The sequence below is a fragment of the Leptosomus discolor genome, chromosome 25, assembly GCF_034619465.1.
Source record: "Leptosomus discolor isolate bLepDis1 chromosome 25, bLepDis1.hap2, whole genome shotgun sequence".
NCBI classification, from domain to species: domain Eukaryota; kingdom Metazoa; phylum Chordata; class Aves; order Leptosomiformes; family Leptosomidae; genus Leptosomus; species Leptosomus discolor.
The window spans coordinates 7,553,371-7,574,028 of NC_141415.1; the positions used below are offsets into that span (position 1 = coordinate 7,553,371).

Here is a 20,658-nt window from a genome sequence, read left to right on the forward strand (position 1 = left end):
AAGAATTTATTTGCTGCAGTGAGGTATCTGATGGGAGACGTGAGACCAGGAGAACAGTTGAGAGATTATTTACTTTAACTTACAGTTAATTTGCAGAGCAATAAATGAATCACAGGCAGAGATTCGTGCCCCAGTCAGATGTGCATAACATACATTACCAGCTCAGCCAGTCATTTTCATTTAATAGCTTTTCTTCAGCGTTTTGGTGACTAAAAGCTCTTTAAACTAACAGTATCAGCTATGCCTAGCTCTGTGCGGCACTTGTCATTACGAGGCTGCAAATCATTTGAGGAGAGAGTTCACTGCAGTAACCCTGTTTACACACAGGGAGACCAACGTACAGTGTGTGGTGGCACAGAAGGGTTGTCAGAGCTTGGCCCGCTAGGAAAGCCAGTAGTTAGCAGAGCTTTTAACTTCAGGCTTGCTGGTGGATCTCGTTGATGGTGGAGGATATCACCTGCCCATTCACACTGTCATGGACAATTGCTTTGATCTTTCGATTGGTCTGCCCAGCATGTTCTGAAAGAAAAAGAAAGGTTAATTAGACAAGAAGCAGCGCAGAGACAAGATGATGCAGGTATAAAGCTTCATTTACAGTAATTTACCAGCTCCCTCCTCAACTGATTTATCTTTACACGTTTCCCTTTAAGTCACTACTTGCTCTTGCTCTTTGTGAAATGTAATGCCAGAAAGTCACCCGAGTCTTGTCCAGGTCAGGGCAAATGAATAATCCAGCTACGTCTGAGCCAATGCAAATCTGACTTCAGAGCAGATTATCCTAAATGTCTGTAGGTCATGCTCATGCCAGAATATGAGGTTCCAGACATGCAGATTTGCTGTTTGCTCTCAAGCCCTAGCGCTGGTTTAGTCACCAAATGGAGCCTCTTTGCCTCCTCACAGACCATGAAAGCTTTAGTCTTGACTCTGAGCTTTGGCCAACGTGTTTGACTAACAGAGGTCAGTCTGAAGACAGTCCGGGAGTGGGCAGACACAGCAGAATGTGCTCTGAAGTGCAGCCCTTCACAAGACAGATGAATCACTGAAATTATTCTCAAATGTGGCCTACACAAGAATTAAGTGCCATGCAAACCTTTCATAGTTCGTTCATCTAAGGTTAAAATTATTCTGCGTAAAATTTATTGGAAATGACAATAATTAAGAGTCACTATAGAGAACAAAATGAGGGACTTTTACCTTTAGCTTTTGATTCAGATTTTCTTGCTATCCTGTAAAGATAGTATAACAGAGGAAAGATAATGGTTATGCTAAGTTCAAGAACTTATTCACCCCCTTCTTCTTGCTGATTGTAAGAAGATCTCATACCACTATGAAAAGAGATAAAATAATAATAAAAAAAAGAATGATGCTTTTATACCACGAGAACTTTTCCTCTTTGGTGGTCTTAGGTACTGATACTCTCACCTGCAGCCGTTCCTGTGTCCATTCATTATCGCTTCTGCTGTGGCCAGTTGCGTTGTTTCTCATATGTTCTGAGTTGCTCAAGTTGATCCCATTTGGCTTCTGACAACTAACCCTGTACCCGGTGCCGTGCTGCCCTGCCTCCCTGAGATTTTCAGCTATAAAGGCTGCTAATCTTCCTTTTCCTAGTTTTGTATAAATAAGGCATAGTCTGCATAGAAGATGAGCGAATAAAGAATAGAGGCCCAAAGATTTCTGCCTGCAGAGGTGTCAGACAAGAAACCGAACAACCCACCAGCAGCGGGGCGTACTGTACCGAGCGTGTGCGCTGGTATGTGGAACTGCAGATGGCCGACCAACAAAGACCCAACCTAGTCTCTAGGCTTCCTTTTGATCTAGAACTTGCTTTGAAGATAGGAAATGACTGTGAATTTTACTGAAATTGGCATTTATTCCTGTGCTGAGATAGGCATGCTGTGGGAATGTAGAATTATTTTTTTTAATAAAAAGTTATATTAATTTAGATAATCCAAATTACATGGATACAAGTTTCTCTGTATACTAAGTGGCTCAAGCTTTTTATTATGATCCATCTCATTAAAATACCAACCCTTGATGTAGTACGGAACTCACAAGCTTTGATTAAGCATAAACAAACAAACAAGTAAATAACCCGAATATGAGAACTCTCTTCTCATCTATTCCAGTCCGGGCGGCTTTGCCTTACCCGTCAGCATTCCCTTCCAGCAGCAGGCGGTAAGTGGAAATTTCCTTCTCCAGGCGAGTTTTGATCCCAAGAAGAACCTTGTATTGGTTATTTTGCTGCTTAATGTCATGTCGAACCTGGCTTAGCTCTTCCTCACATTTGGAGATGATCTGCTGCATGTTTTGAAGCGCAACAGCGTAGTAATTCCGAGTGTCAGCCAAGGTGTCTTCCAGCATGTGTTTCTGGCAGAGCAGATAATACCAATGCTATGGTTATTATTTCTGTGATAGATACAATGCAGAAATGCCAGCAAATTTGGTGTCTAGCTAGAAGATTGCAAAATTAAGAGTGTGGTAGTTTAAACACACATGTATTTGCATGATATTGATGGGAAGACAGCAGAATCATGAAGTTGTGTCATGTGTGCGTAATGAGAAGCAAAATTTGAGTAATTTATCCCTATTCTTCCTGCTCAAAACTGCTCCTGTAACTGTTGACTCTTTTGTCAGTTCTGCATTTACTGTCCAGAATTGCGCCAAAGTCTCCAGGTCACAGGTATGTGAGCTTTAACCTGCACAAGAGCTGAGTAATCTTTCTGAAGATCCCCACCAACATTTTTCACAGTTCATATATTTCATGCATTATAGTAGGGGCTGTAAACATGAACTTTGTATTACTATCTGTCTTCTTGGACATTTTTTCTTTCTAGATCATGGAGTCAGCTATCCCATCTCTTCTTTTTCCTCTCCCCATATTTTGTTCTAAGGAGAGACATAAATTTTTCACTTCTTGGTGATGGTTGCTGAATCTATTTTGCATATTCTGGCAGTCGAGCACGGTCCAAATTCCAATTTCACTGATACTCTAATAACTGCAACAAGGTTATGCTAGGCTGTGGATTTAATGAAGAATTGGTCCCTGACAATTTCTGAGAATATATGAAGTATCAGTGACCGGCAGAGGTGTCTGCGATAGATACCTTACTCATCTGTGCCTGCAGCTCGATGTCCAGGGACTGTAAAGTACGTGTTAGATCCTTGATCTCGTTCTCATTGCGCTGTATCTGTTCTGGGTTAGGGGTTGCTGCCAGAGACATAGCTGCGCTCTGTGGAGCAGAAGCAAGAGGAAAGTTTACTGGTTCTAGTCAGTCCTGTGCACAACCGGGATCTTTGAAATGAGCAGGGAATAGCCGTTACCTGTTCTTTGTACCAGCTGTCCAGGCTCTGGCGATTCTTTTCAATTATGGCTTCATAATCTTCTCTTATTTCTGCTAGAATCTTGGCTAGGTCTTCAGGAGGTGCTGCATTTACTTTTACGTTGACTTTGAAGTCTTGGGATGAGCGATTTGCTTCCATATCCTACTCATACATTAGCAGAGGAAACAAGAACACTTGTTTATGGAAGTGGAAAGTTTTCATTCCTCTCCTGTCTTTTTCAGTTCCATCCTCTCACAACACCCAAAAATATTTTTTTCGTTGTGGTGGGTTAATTATGATATAGATTGAGTAACTGCTATTTGGCAAGTTTATATATGGATAATACTATGACGTGACTTAAACCAGTGACTTACGTCTGCTTCTGTAGCAGAACTGTGCTAGAGAACTCAGTAAAAAATGTGAGAAGATCTTTTTATGTTCTGTTCTGGAAGATATGTACTTGATGAAGAAGCACTGACATTTTTTATTTATTTATCTGTTAGGAACCCAAAACCTTTGATGAAAATCTAACAGTAATTTCATCTTTCTTACCCTGTATGTGAATATTTATGGAGCCATACCTAAGTTTACAGGAGAGTAATGTAAAACTTCTATGTAATTGTTAAAGGAATAATTGGATTAAAGCATATAATTACCGTGTAAACAACATAATTAGAGGACAAGTCAAGCGGGTATGGCAACATTCCTTTCGGTGTAGCACAGTCCTGTGTGCTAGGTACCATTTTCAAAAGCGCCCAGGCAAAGTAGCATTGCTTTGGGTATGACATCACGGCCTCCGAAATGCAGATCAACTGGACATGCTGATGTCTCTGAGGGTTGCCCTGCTTCCAAGAACTGTTTCGTTACACTGTTGGGTTGTATCCTTGGCTATACGGGGATCAGCCAAAGACAGCTGCACCCGCTGCTGTGTAACCCTTGTGTTCCTGGGCTCCATTTTAATACTCCACAGATACTGAGTGGGATGTTTGGTTCTGCATTAGGTAATAACTGAGAACAACACCAGATCAAGCAACACGAAACCAGCGTGCTGTCAAGCAGTGGTATTCTGTGTGAGGGAATGACAGAGACTGTTGTGGTGTAGCTCTGGAAGAATTGAGAGCAGGATGTTTTTTTGACAGTCGTTAAGTATTATCTAATTATTGTGCTCAGGATTTTGCAAGAATAAGTAATTTTACTTGACTTCACCAACCGTTCTTTTTAATTTTGATCCTTTGAGAATTCAAGGCCTGTTTAGTTCAGATCAGCCTGCTCTAGGTGACCCTGCTTGAGCTGGGGGGTGGACAAGGTGGCTTCAAGAGGTCCCATCCAACCTCAGCCACTCTGTGTTCTGTGATTCTGCTAAATGATATGTCCAGAGTTGAGGGAAAAGTCTGTGATGAATAAAACTCAACAGCAACCAGTAACGTTTCCGGTTTACTTGTAATCTCTGTGTATTTGTGTCTAAGTATTTCTGAGAACATTTCTGTCGAATGTGTAAGTATTATTAGCCATGTGTGACAGATGGGTAGGTAACCAGAAAAGAGTGGGAGAAAATACAGCAATTTGTTATCCATCCTGAAATCCCAAGTTAATTGGTGAAGTAGTACAGCCCTTTGTGCCTCATCTGACTCTCATTGGCTTCTTTAGGAACATGATTAGGGTCTGAATCATCAATCCCATTTATAGATTGTGGATCTTACTCAAAGTTAATTACATGGTAGTGAAGATTTGTGTGATAGGATTTTACCAAGTGGAACTCTTTCTACCTCCTCATGGTCTTTCCTCCTGAGGATGTGCTCCTCTCTCAAGCCTTCGATTTCCATTTCCAGATCTGTTGTAACGATGGTCAGGCCGTCGAGCTCCTTACGCAGGTTCTCAACATCGAGCTGCACTCCCTGCCTGCGAGCCTTCTCTGCTTCGTACCTTTGTGAGGAAAAAGAGGATCAAGTGAGCTTGTTGAGAACAGACCCCTTCGGGCCTCTTGTATTATACAAGAGTATCAAAGAGAAGTTGACTTGCTGAAGTCCTCTCTGTAGGGAACTAGAGAGAACAAAAAAAAAAGGAAACAAATTCTATTTCTAAAATATGGTCTTTGAATATTCTTGAATAGTCTAAAAAATAAGATGGGTTTTATTATTGCTTTTCTTTCTTCCTCACAGCTCCTCCTATAATTGCTCCTTCTTTCATTTTAACATTAATCAGGTTGTGAAAGCTTTGAAAATACGATTCTCAAAAATTTGTCAATAAAGATGTGAAAACAGAATCAACAATCAATGCTTTCTGTAGCTTTTCCAAAATGATAACTTTTCAGTCCTTCAGAAAACAGGAAAAATGTCATGGAACCAGTTACTAACATTCCTTTCTAAACCTCTTGAGTTTGCCATCTGTAGCGAGCCAAAGTCGGAAGGACACTGTTGTGTCTTCCCTTGGGCATATGGAGCACTTTTGCTCTTCAGAATCTCTCACTTTACTTCATTTTTTTGGGTGGGCTCTACTGCTGTTTCTATGTTCAGTCCACCAGACTCACTCTCTGATTCCAGTCTCTCACAGTAGTTCCACTGTTGCCTTTCTATGGGGATGAGACAGAAAGGAAGGCAAGGCTGGATAAGGCCTACAGTGGGCAGAGTCCTGAAGTTTGTTAGGGTATTACCAGAAGCGGAGAGATTTTGTTAATAGCTGATCATCATCTGCTGAAAATAAGACAAATCTTCACGATTCCTAACACGTCTAACTTACAGAAATGTAAATGTCTTCCCTTTGCGAAGATCTGCCTGTTTCTGTCCAAACGTTATGTCTTTTTAGTTGGTCTGAGAACTATCTTCCAACAACGTGCCGAAAAATCAGCCTGCGTAGGGGTAGCCAAGGAAGGGCAACCCTTGGGCAGCGGAAGGTGCTGAAGGACGGGGATCTCCTGCGGAGGTGGGCAGGAGAGGTGACAAGTGCAGGAAATAGATTGGGGCTGGACTGGGGAAGCCCAATGCAGGGAAGGGTTGGTTTGTATTCCCAGATGACAGTTTTAAGTGCCTTTTGTCACAAGTATCAAGTGTCTGCTGTAAAACCTGCTCTTCAGGCCCTGAACTAAGTATCATAAACAGGGTGACTCAAGATTGTTCAGCAATCATTTGTGGGTTTTGCATCCTTTTTATCCTTTCTGGGTTTTTTTTTTCTGTTCTGCATTGGTTTTATTTATCCACTATCAGCAGAAAACCTCAGTAAAATCAGTTTCATATTGGATTATCAAGAAAAAGCAATATTTTGCTTAATCCACTTTCAAACTTAATCAAGGAAACCAAAGAACTTTTCTTACTTGAGCCTGAAGTCTTCAGATGCCATGTTTGCGTTATCAATTTGTAAAAGGATACTGGCATTGGTGATCTTGCCATCCTCAATCTGGAAAACAGAAAATCCAACAGGAGACTCAGTGTTGCCATATGGTGATGGGGAGCAACCTGTCTTGTTTTAGACTCCCTGCTGCTTGTAGGAAGCACCTAAATAGTAGAAGTTCCATGTTAAGGAGAGTACATGAATAAAAGCTTATTTTCCTGGTTCCCTTAGGTGTTTCTGCAACTTTTGCCATAGTCTTACTTTTCTCTTTGTCTTACTTTTCTGGATTGAAGCAGGAGGAGTCATCTTATTCCTGGCCAGGTAGAGGCTATGAATAATATTGCACAAACTTCATGGTATATTACAGGGTAACAGTCACTGTCTTCCTCTTTTTTTGTGAACTGATTTTGATTCTGTTTAGCATTGCTGGAAAAGCAGCCCTGGTCACCTTTAGGGCAAATTCAGCTGTGTCTGAGTACAATCAAAATGCTGGAATTACTCATACGCTAAAAAGTAAGCATGTGCATAACCACCGTGCTGAATCAGCGTGGTGATGCAGAGGCAGAACGATGATGGTAGCGTCAACCCGTGAGCAGGACCCCTCCGATCCACCATGTCCCTCAGTCTGGAGTCACGTGGATTGCCATTTGAGGATAACACTGGCAACTAGTTGTCATGGTCCACGCAATTATTCACCTATAACCGTACTGAGTCGTCCAGCATCACGGAGTGATTAATTCCTGTTTCTGATATTGCTTTGGGATGGTGAAAGTTGCCCTAAAAGGTGCAGGAGGAAGCGACTGCATCATTCATTTACCGTACTCAGCACGCACTGAAACGTCTTGTCAGTCCCTGCGAGCATGGAACACCTTTGCACTGCAGAGCTGACTGTGGCAGCTCGGTATTCCCTTCAAAATCTTTGAGAGAACCCTAGCAGGAGCTCATATATAATGAGCAGGAACTAATACTGTGGGACGTCATGTCCTTCTCGAACAAAGAGGAAGGAGAAGCACGGTTGCAATTCCAACAGCTGCCTTCACTCAGCACTTACATAGCAAAACAAGGTGCATTAGGGCTGTACAGAAATCATTAGCCGTTTACAGAGCTCTCAGCACCTTGAAGTAAGACTTCGCACACCTAAATGAATCACAAAGAAATGAGGAAATGACAAAACTGTGCTGAAGTGTCAAAAGTTTACCTCTCCGAGTGAAAAAGAAGGTGCCTGTGGAATGTTTTAACTAATCTGTGAACAGACTGTACATTCTTGAGCAATTAGCAGCGCACCTCAGATACTGCCCTGGGACATGATCAAGGCCAGCCGAAGTAGTATAACAGTCCCCTAAACCTGTCCCTGCCTGGAGTTTGTTGTCAGAGAAGAGGCAATGCTTGAATCCATCCTTAGGGAACGCTCAGTTTTCTAGGGAAGGCAGTAAGGCAATGAGAAAGCAACGTGTGAGTTCCTCAACTTTGTGCCGTTTCATAATGGTGCAACACAGCACCACATTTCTGGAAATGCTTTATGACCCTTTCTCTGCAATCTGAACAGTTGTCAGTGTTTTGCTGACTGCTGTAGGTACTGGTTGCTCTGCCAGTTCGCAGTGCATTTTGAATGGGGACACTTACCTGTCTATAATGGTACAGAATTCTTTGCTACCATGAATATGGATGCATCACTAATATCAATCTGCAAACTTACAGGTAACTTAACGAAGAACCCAGACTTTATTATGTATGAAATACTCTCAAATTCCTTCTCAAAACAGACTTTTTTCAAGAAGGCTTCCTGCACCGTCTGCTTCCTCAGCATGTCTCGTGCCCTTTGTCCAACAGCATCAATCCTTGGATGCTCTGTGAGTCAGTTTGCTTGTTTAGCGGTACCAGATGTTTGAATGAGGCATTTACCTGAAGAACTGGTGCTGTTTTACTTCGTGTCTGGGTTAGAGTGGAGCCAGGCTGGAGCAAGGCAGCTTGTTGCTGCATCTGGCATGTTCACCCAGAACTCAGGTATTCGAGGAAGAGTGTTGGCCAAAATGTAGGACCCAAATGACTGTATGCCTCCAAGTTTAGACAGCCAGTATATCATAGACTTTCTGGGTTATTGGATAGAGGATCCTAAATTTTCTCTAAATTTCATTTTGGGTGCTAAATTAGTTTTGCCTTTTAAATTCATGGTTAATTAATTTAATTATGGTTAATAGTTAGATGCTATATTTTCATTCATTTCACTGGCAGTCATGGTGCTAATTGCAATAATTTATAGAGAAAGTAAAAATTCTGGGTTCAATCACTGAATTGTCACCTGTCAATAATCCTGTACTAGCCCTGGCTCCCAGCGGGAGCACCACGTTCGGTGCTGAGACAGCCCCTGGTCCAGCAGGTGCCTGCAGCCACTGACAGCCCCCGAAGTGGTGAGTGTCAGAAATAAGTGTTTTGGGTGCAACCTGTTCAAAAGGGAGGGCTTTACCCCAACCGGCATTATGTTTTTAGTCTTAATTGTCTGCCTAAAGCTTTCTGATTTATTCATTCCGATCAATGTGAACACGTTTATCTTCTTGATGAACAAGTTTTTGTCTCTGGATCGGTTAAAAAAGGAAGTGCTGAAGTGACAAGTCTGGAGACAGATGACCCTGCTTTATCCTCAAAAGAGAAATAGGTGAGGACAATTCTGGCTCTCCTTACACATTGTCTGTGGTCAGAATGCCTCATCTTCTGCCTGGAGGCAACACATTTAACAGGGAGCAGGAGTTTGATTAAGTCCCTGGCCTCAGTCAGCAAAGATGTGGGATCATACCATTCGCAAGCCCTCTTGAAAAAGTGTCACAGGGTCTTGAGAATGCCAAGTGGCCACACTCTAAAACGTGGAGGGAAAACTACAGCATTGCATTTGGAATAGCTTTGGGTTTTGCCCCGTACAGCTATGTAAAGTTAATTACAATGGTTAGTCACACAGATGGTTACAGTGCTAAGTATGTTCATTATGAATACAGATTAATATTATGCTTAAATTTGAAGACACGTGAGTTTGGGAGATTGAAAGAGTTACTGTTGAACGTTAATATTAACTGCTGGCAGGAACCAGAAATTCTTCTTTTAATTATAGTGAAAACATCCACAAGGAATTTGTCACTGCTATTTTCTTAATTACAATGAAGTATTTTTCCATCTGATTACATAAGCTCATTGGACCCAAACCTCCTGTAGTTTCATTGTCTGCTACCACAGGAATCAAAGAAATGAAATGCAACAGAGGGCAGACTCTTCAGTTTGCCTGCTTTGTAATTTGCTTGAGTACATGTGCAGTCAAAAAGACCAAATTCTGCCAGACATAGTTACTCAAACCACAGTTTCATGTACAGAAACGAACACTTGGCAGCAAACAAATCTCTTTATGCTACCGGTCTTTGCAGAATCCCCCTTGTCTCCTTCCAGCCTTTCTGTCGGGTTCCCCATTCTCCTCCTTGTGAACACAAAGAATGTTTCTGCCCAAGGTCCTGTGACCACTTTCCTTAGTATTTCTAACATTTAGAAGGTTTTCTTTAACTTTCTTTAAAGGAAAGCCAGCAGCATAAATGAGTACCCAGATTCCTTAAAAGAGCACAGAATGACATAGTCACTTACAGCTCTGACTTACCTGTCTTTGCATGTCAGTGACGTTTTGCTCGTATTGGTTGAAGTCATGCCTCTTTCCATGAGACTTTCTCTTGTGCCACTCTAGGATGCAGCTTTCCAGCTGAGCGTTGGCTGCTTCTAGGGCACGGACCTTGTCCAGATAAGCAGCCAAACGGTCATTCAGGTTTTGCATAGTCTGTTTCTCATTCCCACCCAGGAAGATGCTTTCCCCAGGGTGCTCGCCGAAGCCTCCCCAAGGTGCCCCTCCTCCAGTAGCCAGCCAGAGGGGTCTGGCACAGGAGAAGGACGTATGTGTGCTGCTGGCACCACCATCTGCACTCGAAGGTCTGTAAGAAGGTCCTTGCTGGGCCAAACCACACCCTGAACTACCCCTGAGGGACCCAGAAAAAAATTGAAAAGGGCCTTGGCTGGTAGTCATGGTGAGCTCTGTTGTGAATCTAACCCAATGTTTGACTGACTAGCACTGAGCAGCTTCTTAGCCTTCCCTAAGCAGCTTTATGCCTTTTCCTGTGGGAGTTTCCCTTCGATGAATGACTACAGCAACAAGATTGTGTCATCATGAAACGTGCTTCCTCTTGGTCAATTCTGAAGCATTTATGAGCCTGCACACACTGTTGTTGTTATTTGGACTCACAGCCGCATACCGGATTGCTTTCCTTTTGGTTGTTTTGGTGGTTTTTTTTTTCTTTTTCTTTTCATATTATAATATGAGGTGTGGCTAGAATCAGTAGGTGTGGAACAGGATCAGCTGTGCCTCAGACAGTTTTCTAACCCTGTAGTTAGTACGTTATGTTTCCCTGCTTATGAGGGGAAGAGTATCGTCCATTACAGAATAAATGGAGAGCTGGGACAGGGATGGGTCTCTCAAAGTACTTTCTCTCTGTTGTAATTCTCAGGCTTTAGAATTACAGCAGTCTGTGAATCCTGAAACGCAGCATGTGCTGTCAAGCTGTTGTTAACGTACCGAACAGCTTCAGCCTGCGTGAGACGTGAGGCTTTAAGGAAGTTATCCAACCTCTGCCATTTGACTAAACCTCCAGTCTGAGGTGAGGAAGGCCCAGCTATTCCCTTCAGCTGCCCATTTCCAGGTGAAATACATGAGAATTAGGCACTTCACAATCTTTTCTGGTGATTTTTTTCATGATTTGAGGTGCAGTCATATTTCAATAGTCTTGTTGAAATCGATGGTAGTGCAGGAAATTCTCACTGTTACGAGTATTAATACTATTAAGATCTTTATATGTTTAGCTATAGAAAATAATTAGAACATGAGTTTGTAACAACACTTGAAAAATTCAAGTGATTGTTTAAAGCTACCAGTCCTAAAAATTGGCCTGGCAATCAGCAGATATAGTCTTTCTCAAAAGTTTCAGTAACCTTCTGTCAAACTTCTGCCGTCAAATACAGAACAGCCAAGTCTGGCTTCTGCAGAGATTCTGTTACTCCTCATGTGGACAGCGGCTGACTCGCCAAGGGTTCCCAGGGCAACAGTGCGGGTTGTTGGGTTCACCTTGTCTTTCAGAGGAGTTCTGGACCCGACGGAGGGATGGGCGAGAGGAGGAAGGTTTGGGAAGAGGTGGAAAGCGGAGTGGGCACGGGCTCTCACAACCGTGCAGCTGTTCTCCCTTACAGCAGCTGAAGGCTCAGCTCTTTGAGTTCTGTCCTGGCACTGTTACTCACTCTGAGTGTGGGGTTGAACAGCCTGCACAAACCCGAGTTACACTGTCCTGGAAGAAACCTGAAGGAATCTTTTTTTCTCTGTTTGTTTCATCTGAAATGTCTCAGTCCTAAGGAGTCGCTGCACTTGGTCCTTTCCTGGGATGCCTCCTGGGCCTCGTTTTCTGCGTAGGGCAGGTTTTGAGCTCCTCCTGGTGGCCCTGCGTCAGATCTGCTCAGCACCTGCAGATCCTCTTTTTACCAGTTACATTTCCACTGAGTGCATATTCCTTCTTACTCCTCATGCCCTTCATTCTCTAGAAATGCTAGCGTTTCTAGTTTGAGGAAATGAATCATTGGGATATGGTTTTCCAGTAAGCCCAAGGGGTGGCTGTCACCAAATACACTGATAACAGCTACTGTTAATAGCCGCAGTTCGGGGTCAGCCCTGCTGCGTGAGGGTCAGAGGAGCTTGAAGCACCAGACGAAACATGAAGGCCTGACTTGAAAAAAACCCCCAAAGTATAACAGAGCCCCTCATGTCCTGCTGTGCAGTTCATCTCAGTGGGGATTAATTTCAGTCTGGAGTTTGTAGCCTGGCAGTTCAGCAAGCTGATGACCTGTGAAATACTGCACTGAAATATAAATCCATACATATGGACAGCCACCATGGGAAGCAGAATTGTATTTTTTCTGGCAATAACACAAAGCAAAGGTGATCTGGCACATAGGAAGTGTTTCCTCTGCAGCTCAGCCTTTTCAATCTGGAAAAGATGCCCCACAGTTTTCATCAACACATGCTGAGGATCCATGAAAAAGACCAAAAAACTGACTTCAGACCCAGACGTGGCTCTCCTTTGTCAGGCCGGCACTGTGGGACCTGTTCATGGGCAACTGTTTAATCCCCCGAGCGCAGAAGGCAAGCAGGGACCCGAGGAAGGAGCTGGAGCATCGTCAGCAGGTGGCACCACGAGCTGGTGGCTGCTCTCACCAGTGCTCGCCCTCAGCTGGGGAGCTGCTGGGCAGCCCGAGCTAGCGGGAACGGGGGAGTGCGTGGTCCCGAGCGGCTTTATTGGGAATCGTGCCTGTTCTGCTGGGTTGGAACATGAAAAGCAAACTGAACTGGATTTATAGAGTGCAGTTTAAGTACAGACAGAATATTTTGACACCTACATTGTACAGGTAAATATCCCGTGACCAGCACGTGTTGACTCAGCTCCTCCAGCTGAAATACAAACGCATGGCTGCCTTTGGCCATGGAATGGCTCTCTCTTGCTGTCCGAGCAATGCGTACAATAGTGACCTGATTTCTGCATCAGGAAAAATATCGTTTGTACCATTTGGTCTTTCTTTTCCAGCAGATTGTGATGTTGCTTTGCTGCAGTTTGCAAGAACTTCTTGTCAGCTCTTTCCAGTGAGAATGCCAGCAGTACGGGTGTTTGTTAGCAGTGCTGTGCCGACGGTCCTGCAGCCGCGGTCCTGGCTGCACTGTGGGCTGGTGTCAGCAGTGTAGATTTTTTTTTTTTAAATGTCAGAAAATAGAAGACAGAAAAGTAGTGTCTCTAAGGAGGGTGGAAGGAAAATAAAGTATGTAATTCCAGACATGTTATCATTTTTGTAGTTACTAGTATGTGGATTGAAATACCCAGCAATGAGGCTAACAACAAATTTTCCAAACAGGTTATGTTAGCAAACTACAGCATCCATGTAGTTGTTTTATATGCTTCTGCAGTGGGGAATTACTAGCCTCTTAAATCTTTACAAGCATCTCCCTTCAATTACTGGAGTGTAGATTTGCAGGCCAGCGTTGCTAACACAACAGCTACGGTCGTGCCACGGGCTGGTGAGTTCCCTCCTTATGTAGGGGAACCAAAACAGTCACAGCAAACTCTGCTCGAACAGCTCATTGCGCCTGGACCTTCCCTAGTGCTTCCTCCAGAGCTGAGGGAATTTGCCTTTTTGCTGAAGGAAGTGCAGGAACGTGAATATATATATATATGGAAAAATCTTAATTTTTTTCAGAGGTGCGCTTTGTTCGTGCATGACTTATAGTCCTGTTGTGCACTTTGAATTCAGAACAAAGAGCTTAAGGGGTTTTTTCATTAACTTCTCAGTTTTTTACTGATATTAGCTTCAGATCCCTGGGAGAGTCTAATGGCACTTTATATCTGTCCGTCCATCATCACCTTTTTTATTGTTAAAGTTACTGTTATTGGTGTGATCCACGGAGCGTCTCTTGTGTTGGGTCCGGGAGCACTGTGTTAGGGCACTGCATGGTCATGTGTGTGGCGATGCCCGACTCACTTCAGAAAAACCACATTAGACTGGATGTATTTGCTCAAGCAGAACAGAAACTTTATTATGTAGTTTCTTTTGTAAGGAATCTCTATAGCTGCTGACAGGAAACAAGCTTGTTGGCTCTGACCCACAGAGCCAAGTGATCATGTAAAAAGGGAGAGCAAATTTAAGGAAAGACATCAAGCTTTGCACATTCTTGGATTACATTCTTGTGATTTGGTGAAAGTGAAAGGGTATTTCTCTTAGCATCAGCCAACGTGTAGCTGCACTGATTGAATATGGTGTTATGCAAGAGGGGAGTCAGTATTTCTTTACTGGAGTCTCCTTTCACGAGTAGAAGAAGATTTTCCGTCATCTTCAATGCCCACGAGAGGTCTTCTACTGCTCAGAAATGCTGCTGTAGGAAGAAAAAAGAATTCAACTAGGGGGAAAAAAATAGACTGCTAAGACACCGAAGAGCTGTGCAATGGGGTTCTAGTTTGTTTCCTCACAAGATCTTTTTCACAAATCAAAGGGGAACTGCCTTTGCAGCTTGTCCTCTCTCTACTGGTCCTCATCCAGTAGAGCTTATGAGAGCACATCACTGTCCGGTTTGGATGTCTCTTGTGTGAATCAGCAGAGGAACTTAGGAACCTTTGGGAGATTTCAGTATTTTAGAATCCCATGAGGAGTTCATGCAATCATTTTGGCAAGCTGCTGGTTTCAAAAGTGCACATAAAATAAGTGTCTAAATGATAAAGAATGTGGTCATTGTGGAGAGACTAATCTGTGTTAGTAAGAAGTAATCCTAAGCAAAAAAAGATAGGCTTATTTAATCCTATTTTGTCAAGTCATTTCAGCCGCTCTTTAAATCAAAAGTTTTCTTACCGTCCTTGGGGTTCACTCCTGACATCCTGCAGAAGAGAAGAAATATTTGATTAATGACTGTCACTGACCCTGCCCACCGAAACCGCTGATCCATGTAGGAGCCACTGCCTGTGAATAGCCGTGGTCTCTCTCTGCTGCTCTCGATGGGCTGTTTCTGGGCTGTGCTGTCACTAGTATTACTGTTAAGGTGCTCTCTGCTTGGGAGGCCGCTCCTCTCTACTCGGTGGGGAATATGAACAGCAGTCAGACCAGTCTGGGTCCTGACAGGTGTCTATATACTTCTCAAAATGTCAGAATCTAGCAACAATATAAGGAGCTGATTCCTTCTCAGAAATCAAAAGGAATTCTGTGTGTAGATCAGATGTGAGAAATGGGCACTAAAATGTGGATTTTACTAAAGTAAGCTGTGGTCTGAACCACGTTCTTTTCTAGTTGGGACTACTGGTGTATGATGGTGAATGTTTTCAGTGCAGAAAACCAAGAGCTAAGGACATACTGAGAACAGGTTTTTATGGGTTATTTCAGGCTGAAGGCTGTTATTCCAGTGCAACAAGAGATTATGTGAGACATACCTATGGTGCCCAGTAACTCACTATAGCCGAAATGGTTGCATTTGTATTTTCAGATCATCAGCACAATTGATCTGGAGATTTAGGCTGAGTTACAGCGACGCCGGGGATTTTGCCAGGCAGCTGTTTCGCCAGCACTCGAAAGGCTGCCCGTGCAGCGGGTGTAATTTGGTAATCGGGAGTCAGCTTAGCAACCCCAAATTGCTGCTTTACAACCTGTCATGTTATTAACCTGATCTCATCATCACGGGGTTTGTGTATAGTAACGTACTGAGAGTCCTGGCCCTCCAGCAAGTGGCGGTACGTGGCGATTTCCTGCTCCAGGCGACTTTTGATGTCCATGAGCATTCTGTACTCCTGGTTCTGACGCTCCATGTCGCATCGAAGTTCACTCAGTTGCTCCTCCACGCTGGTGATGAGGGCCTGAATCTGCGCCAGCTGGGCACAGTACCGCGCTTCTGTGTCTCGCAAGTTGGCTTCCAGTCCAGCTTTCTAAAGGGGAATAGCGTCAGAACAGGTCAGCGTGTGGGTTTGTCCCACCGCGGGGGTCTGAGGAGAGGCAGGACAGAGAGGGGGAGGGGGGGAGGTACTAGTAGTGACTTGTGATGTGCTTGGGACAGCTCCGTACCATGCTGAGCTGCGACTGGAGCTCAATCTCCAGGCTCTGGACATTGCGCCTCAGTTCTGTGATCTCCGATTTGCTGGTCTGTATCTGTTGTGTATGGGTGGCTACTTCACGGTTCAGCTCATCAGTCTGAAAGAAAAAAACAACTGTAAAATCACATACATATTGTAGAAAAAAAATCTCAGTTATATTGAGAAAGGGAGGGCCCATCCCGTCTTCTGGGGCAGTAATAATTAGGCGATGCATCGTTTGCGGCTTATTGGCGCAGCTGTACCTGAGTGAAGAACCAGGCCTCAGCATCTTTACGGTTCTTCTCAGCCAGAGCTTCATACTGTTCCCTCATCTCAGAGAGAATTCTGGTCAGGTCGATGCCGGGAGCTGCATCCATTTCCACGTTGACTGTCCCGCTTAGCTGGTTGGAATACTCTTTCATTTCCTGCGGGGGCAGGAGGCAGAGGACACCAGGTTAGGCTCCCTCCTCTCATACTTGCTGCCCTCAGCAATCCGTGCTACGCAGTACTTTTGTTCTCACGTGTCATAGGTGGAGCACATATAAAAGCATTTATCAAGTTTTATCTCTCATCGCACCTGCTTTACTGCTTTTTGTTTGGATTTCCCCCTCCTCACCCAAGAGGCATAAATTCCAGAGGGAAGTAGTTTCCTCTCTGCGCTGTTATGGACTCTCACCTCCTCATGGTTCTTCTTCAGGTAGGCCAGCTCCTCCTTCAGCGTTTCAATCTGCATCTCCAGGTCGGCTCTGGCCAGGGTCAGCTCATCCAGCACTCGGCGCAGGCCGTTGATGTCGGACTCCACGCTCTGGCGCAGGAACAACTCATTCTCATATCTGCGGTTTAAAAAAGAAACAAGCACTGGAATATGTACGAGCTTGTACCCAGTAGAGCTATAAAACTATGAAATTTTGTGTTGAATGTAGGAGGAACAGTGGGCTATAGATGAAAACATGCATTGAAAAGAAGTGTAAGGGGAGTGAAGGTGGTTTTTTCCAACATCCAGCCAGGGCATATGAAGGCATTGCCATCTGATTTTATTCTCGAGGAGTACATGACACTTCACTTTGCAGAACCTACTAATGATTATCAGCATCAACAGAAAAGTTGTCACACAGGACAGCCCTTTTGCAGTGTCCTCGGACTTGGTGTGAAGGAAGCACAGGTTGCCTGGTTCTGCCTAGGACACTCAAGGAGAAAATATAACCCTCCGGGTACCTCACTGCAAGGTGAATCAGTGGCACGAGTATCGTTATCATCTTTTCAGCAGTGTCTGATGTGCTGCTGAGTCCATGAGCTGGGTAAGCCCCGAATTACTCTTTGGCTTTCTTTTCTAAATTTCAGACTGAGAGAGAGCTACTGCAACTGAACAGCCATCTCTTCACACCACCCTGTTCCTTTCAAGTGAAAATCCCAACCTATTCCTCTGTTCTTTTCCCCTGTGATTTAGGCCAGTAAAAATAATTGAGAGCATCACTAAAAAACTGAGACATGAACTACAATTTATTATACAAACAGCTCAGGGATCTGAATACTGTGTTCTGTCAGGTTTATATTCCAAATTGATCCTTCGTCACACTGATTCTGTTTGCCAGGATTTTTTTCATCAGGAGTTACCAAGGAAAAATACCTCTCCATAATTTCAAAATGTGTCCTTCAGTGACTGAAGAACTTTATTTTCTCGATAAAAAGTAATACTACACTTCAGAAAACTGTTTTGAGAGAGAGAGACAAGGAGAGAGAAGACACGTGTGCTCCGGGTAAACTTACTTCAGTCTGAAGTCATCTGCAGCCAGCCTGGCGTTGTCGATCTCCAAAATGACTCTGGAATTGTCAATAGTAGCTGCAAGGATCTGGCAATTGAGAAACACAGAAAAAGGTTCCTGTGAACAGCGGCGAAATGCCATGGTCGTGAGTACACAGTGGTAGTTACTGAGGCTGTAAACCGCCAAAGAAGGCAGGAATGGAGCTCTGTTGTGCTGTCCCTGGTTAGACGTGCTTTCTGGATTGCAATAGCCATTTCAACTTACTGTGCTGCTCTTTGGTCACACTAATTCTTACAGCTTTTATAGAGAAAACCCCAAACCGCTAAGCTCTTTTCCACATTCCATATGCAAATCAGAGAGCTGAGATACCTTTGTGTAACAAAATTAGAAACACGAGAAAGTACATTTGTACACCTGATCTTATCTGTAGCTAGGAGAATTATTTTTTCAGCCTTTGAGGCCTGCCTGTCACATTCTTTGCTATTTGATTACTGAATAAATATATTGATAATTCGAAACACATTTTGCCATGTTTTGCCAGCTTTCAGTGCAATCATTTTAATTTCAACAAACGTCACATTTCAGGATAACATATTTGGTTTTTAAATTGGGAAGCAGCTACTCTTTTCTGCTAGAATGCTCATAACCACAACATATTTGGAGTTGGGGAAATCAATATTTGTTTTGTAACTATTTTAGCGTATTTTAAAGAAGTGGAATATGCAGTTCCACAACTCTAATGAATTCTTATGACTCCTCTACTTACGAATGTCATACCTTGTCTCGGAGGTCTTCAATTATCTTGTAATAGTTACTGTAGTCCCGAGCTGGGCTGGTGGGCGCTTGCTTCTGATACCAGTCTCGAATTTTAACTTCCAAATCTGAATTTGCCTCTTCCAGTGCTCGTACCTTGTCCAGGTACGAGGCCAGACGGTCATTCAGATTCTGCATAGTTATCTTTTCATTGCCAGAGAGAAGGCCATCACCACCACCAAAGCTAACACCAAGTTCATAGACTCCACCAAAGCCAGCTCCTCCACCAAAGCCAGCTCCTCCACCAAAGCCAGCCCCTCCACCAAAGCCACTGTAGCCTCCTCCGTAACCACTACCAAAACCAGAACACAAGCCGCCACCATATCCACCTCCTACAGAGGAGACATACCGAGCTGAAGAGATGGAGACACCCCTGCCACCAGATCCTCCATGTATGCTTGGAGCTCGGTAGGTTCCTCCTGCTCGGACTGAGGAAAGGCGAGAGCTGCTGCTGCCACCAGCCCCAAAGCCACCCCCATAGGTAGAAGCAGAGCTCTGAAGGAAAGAAGTGGTCATCGCTGCAGCACAGCAAGGCGCTAAGGTCGGTGGTTCAGCTTGGTGTAGAAGAGGGAAGTCTGTGCCTTCGCTGCCCTGGTGCTTCTTTTATACCCTCGAGACAGGGTGTTAGGAGACAAACCCAACCTGCCGCCTCCCTCCAAAATTTCCCCTCCCTAGAGGTGAGGCCCATTATGATGACATTCCTCACAAACGGAGCTGGCTGCACATCTCAGGGGCTAGGGCTTGGATTTTCTTTTTTAATTAAACAAAAGGGATGATTCAGATGAGTGTTTTTTCTTCAGGCTACAGTTCTGAAACTTGGAGTTTACCTCCCTGACATTCAAGAATGGAAAAACAAAGTGAGTTCAACCACACCCACTTAGCCATTTACAGCAATCACCATGACTATTTTAAGGAAATCAACTTTTTCTAAAAACCAAGTTTGATTCTTTCATTGAAAAATGTACAATCATCAGTTTATCTCACCATTATTTCTTCTTTTCTATCCATATTTTTTCCCATCAAAAATTTGGAGTTGAATTTGATGTGTTCTCATTCCTGTTCTTTGCTTGGAATGAATAGATTCTGGAGTCTGAATTTTCAGTACAAAAAGCATATAATCATAGGATTGCCTGAAGAACGATTAGCATCCATCAGTGGACGAGGAAGAGTGGGCACAGTTAATGTACTAATGCTTGTGAAATAGTCAAGAAGGGTAGTACCAGATTGAAATAATTCGGTTAACAGAAGAAATGTGGGAGGACTAAGTTCCTGTTACTTCTGGAAAACATCAACAAATTTGGTTTAAGATGAAACTGTTCAGGTCGCAATAAATGTGTTTAGTGCCAGTGTGCACTACGAAATGAAGTAATTCTTGAAAATAAGATTTGAGGAGCACTTAGAAGAGTCTTAATCCTTCATTAAAGTGGGAGTCTGAAACACCGGAATATTTCAGATCTATTAATTTCCAAGTGAAGTTCCAAAGGCAGTGGTTCATTAACACAGCTCTGTTCAGTACTGCGTGACTATGGGAAGGCAGATTTGGGAGATTTTTAAGGAAGTATTAACTGCTTCTTTACCCTGCTGGGCGGTGTCACTGGGGATAATGTGTGTGCGGGGAGTGTGGCAATAGCGTGGCGGTTGCAGAAAGGCCCCATTCTCTTTGCACCACAAGGTGACATTCCTCAGATGACAGCCAAGGTTGCAGCTGGAGAAGTGGGTTATGGTAAGACAATGAATTGGTGCTGAGGCGCATAATGGCTTGAGGAAGCTGGGAGCTGAGA

At 43.6% G+C, this 20,658-nt stretch overlaps 2 protein-coding genes across 4 annotated transcripts; both read right to left on the reverse strand.

Moving 5' to 3' along the window:
• Positions 1-415: 415 nt before the first annotated feature.
• On the reverse strand, positions 416-10,693 carry KRT23 (keratin 23). Its single transcript, XM_009959430.2, has 8 exons — positions 10,277-10,693; positions 6,629-6,711; positions 5,088-5,244; positions 3,322-3,483; positions 3,105-3,230; positions 2,147-2,367; positions 1,195-1,226; positions 416-519 (listed from the first exon to the last, which is right to left on the reverse strand). The coding sequence occupies exons 1-8, from the start codon at positions 10,691-10,693 to the stop codon at positions 416-418; spliced, it is 1,302 nt and encodes a 433-aa protein (XP_009957732.2).
• A 3,847-nt stretch (positions 10,694-14,540) lies between these two features.
• LOC104352985 (keratin, type I cytoskeletal 19) lies at positions 14,541-19,393 on the reverse strand. 3 transcript variants are annotated; one of them, XM_086478027.1, is made up of 9 exons: positions 19,188-19,393; positions 18,842-19,061; positions 18,069-18,151; positions 16,978-17,134; positions 16,565-16,726; positions 16,294-16,419; positions 15,937-16,157; positions 15,097-15,122; positions 14,541-14,626 (listed from the first exon to the last, which is right to left on the reverse strand). In XM_086478027.1, the coding sequence occupies exons 1-9, from the start codon at positions 19,391-19,393 to the stop codon at positions 14,541-14,543; spliced, it is 1,287 nt and encodes a 428-aa protein (XP_086334153.1). The 3 variants fall into 3 exon arrangements, with proteins under 3 accessions (XP_086334153.1, XP_086334152.1, XP_009957743.2); XM_086478026.1 differs by having other exon boundaries at positions 14,541-14,623; positions 18,842-19,393; XM_009959441.2 differs by having other exon boundaries at positions 18,842-19,393.
• Between the last annotated feature and the right edge of the window lie 1,265 nt (positions 19,394-20,658).

Bases quoted from the DNA above. Each gene is read 5' to 3' on its own strand.
- LOC104352985 (XM_009959441.2), bottom strand. From the start codon at position 19,393: ATGACCACTTCTTTCCTTCAGAGCTCTGCTTCTACCTATGGGGGTGGC. The intron at 17,135-18,068 runs GTAAGTTTACCC...TTTAAACCGCAG, and splicing joins GCAGATGACTTCAGACTGAA to ATATGAGAATGAGTTGTTCC. The intron at 16,158-16,293 runs GTACGGAGCTGT...ATTCCCCTTTAG, and splicing joins TCCAGTCGCAGCTCAGCATG to AAAGCTGGACTGGAAGCCAA.
- KRT23 (XM_009959430.2), bottom strand. From the start codon at position 10,693: ATGACTACCAGCCAAGGCCCTTTTCAATTTTTTTCTGGGTCCCTCAGG. The intron at 3,484-5,087 runs GTAGAAAGAGTT...ATGTATGAGTAG, and splicing joins GGAGGAAAGACCATGAGGAG to GATATGGAAGCAAATCGCTC. The intron at 2,368-3,104 runs GTATCTATCGCA...CTGCTCTGCCAG, and splicing joins TGCAGGCACAGATGAGTAAG to AAACACATGCTGGAAGACAC.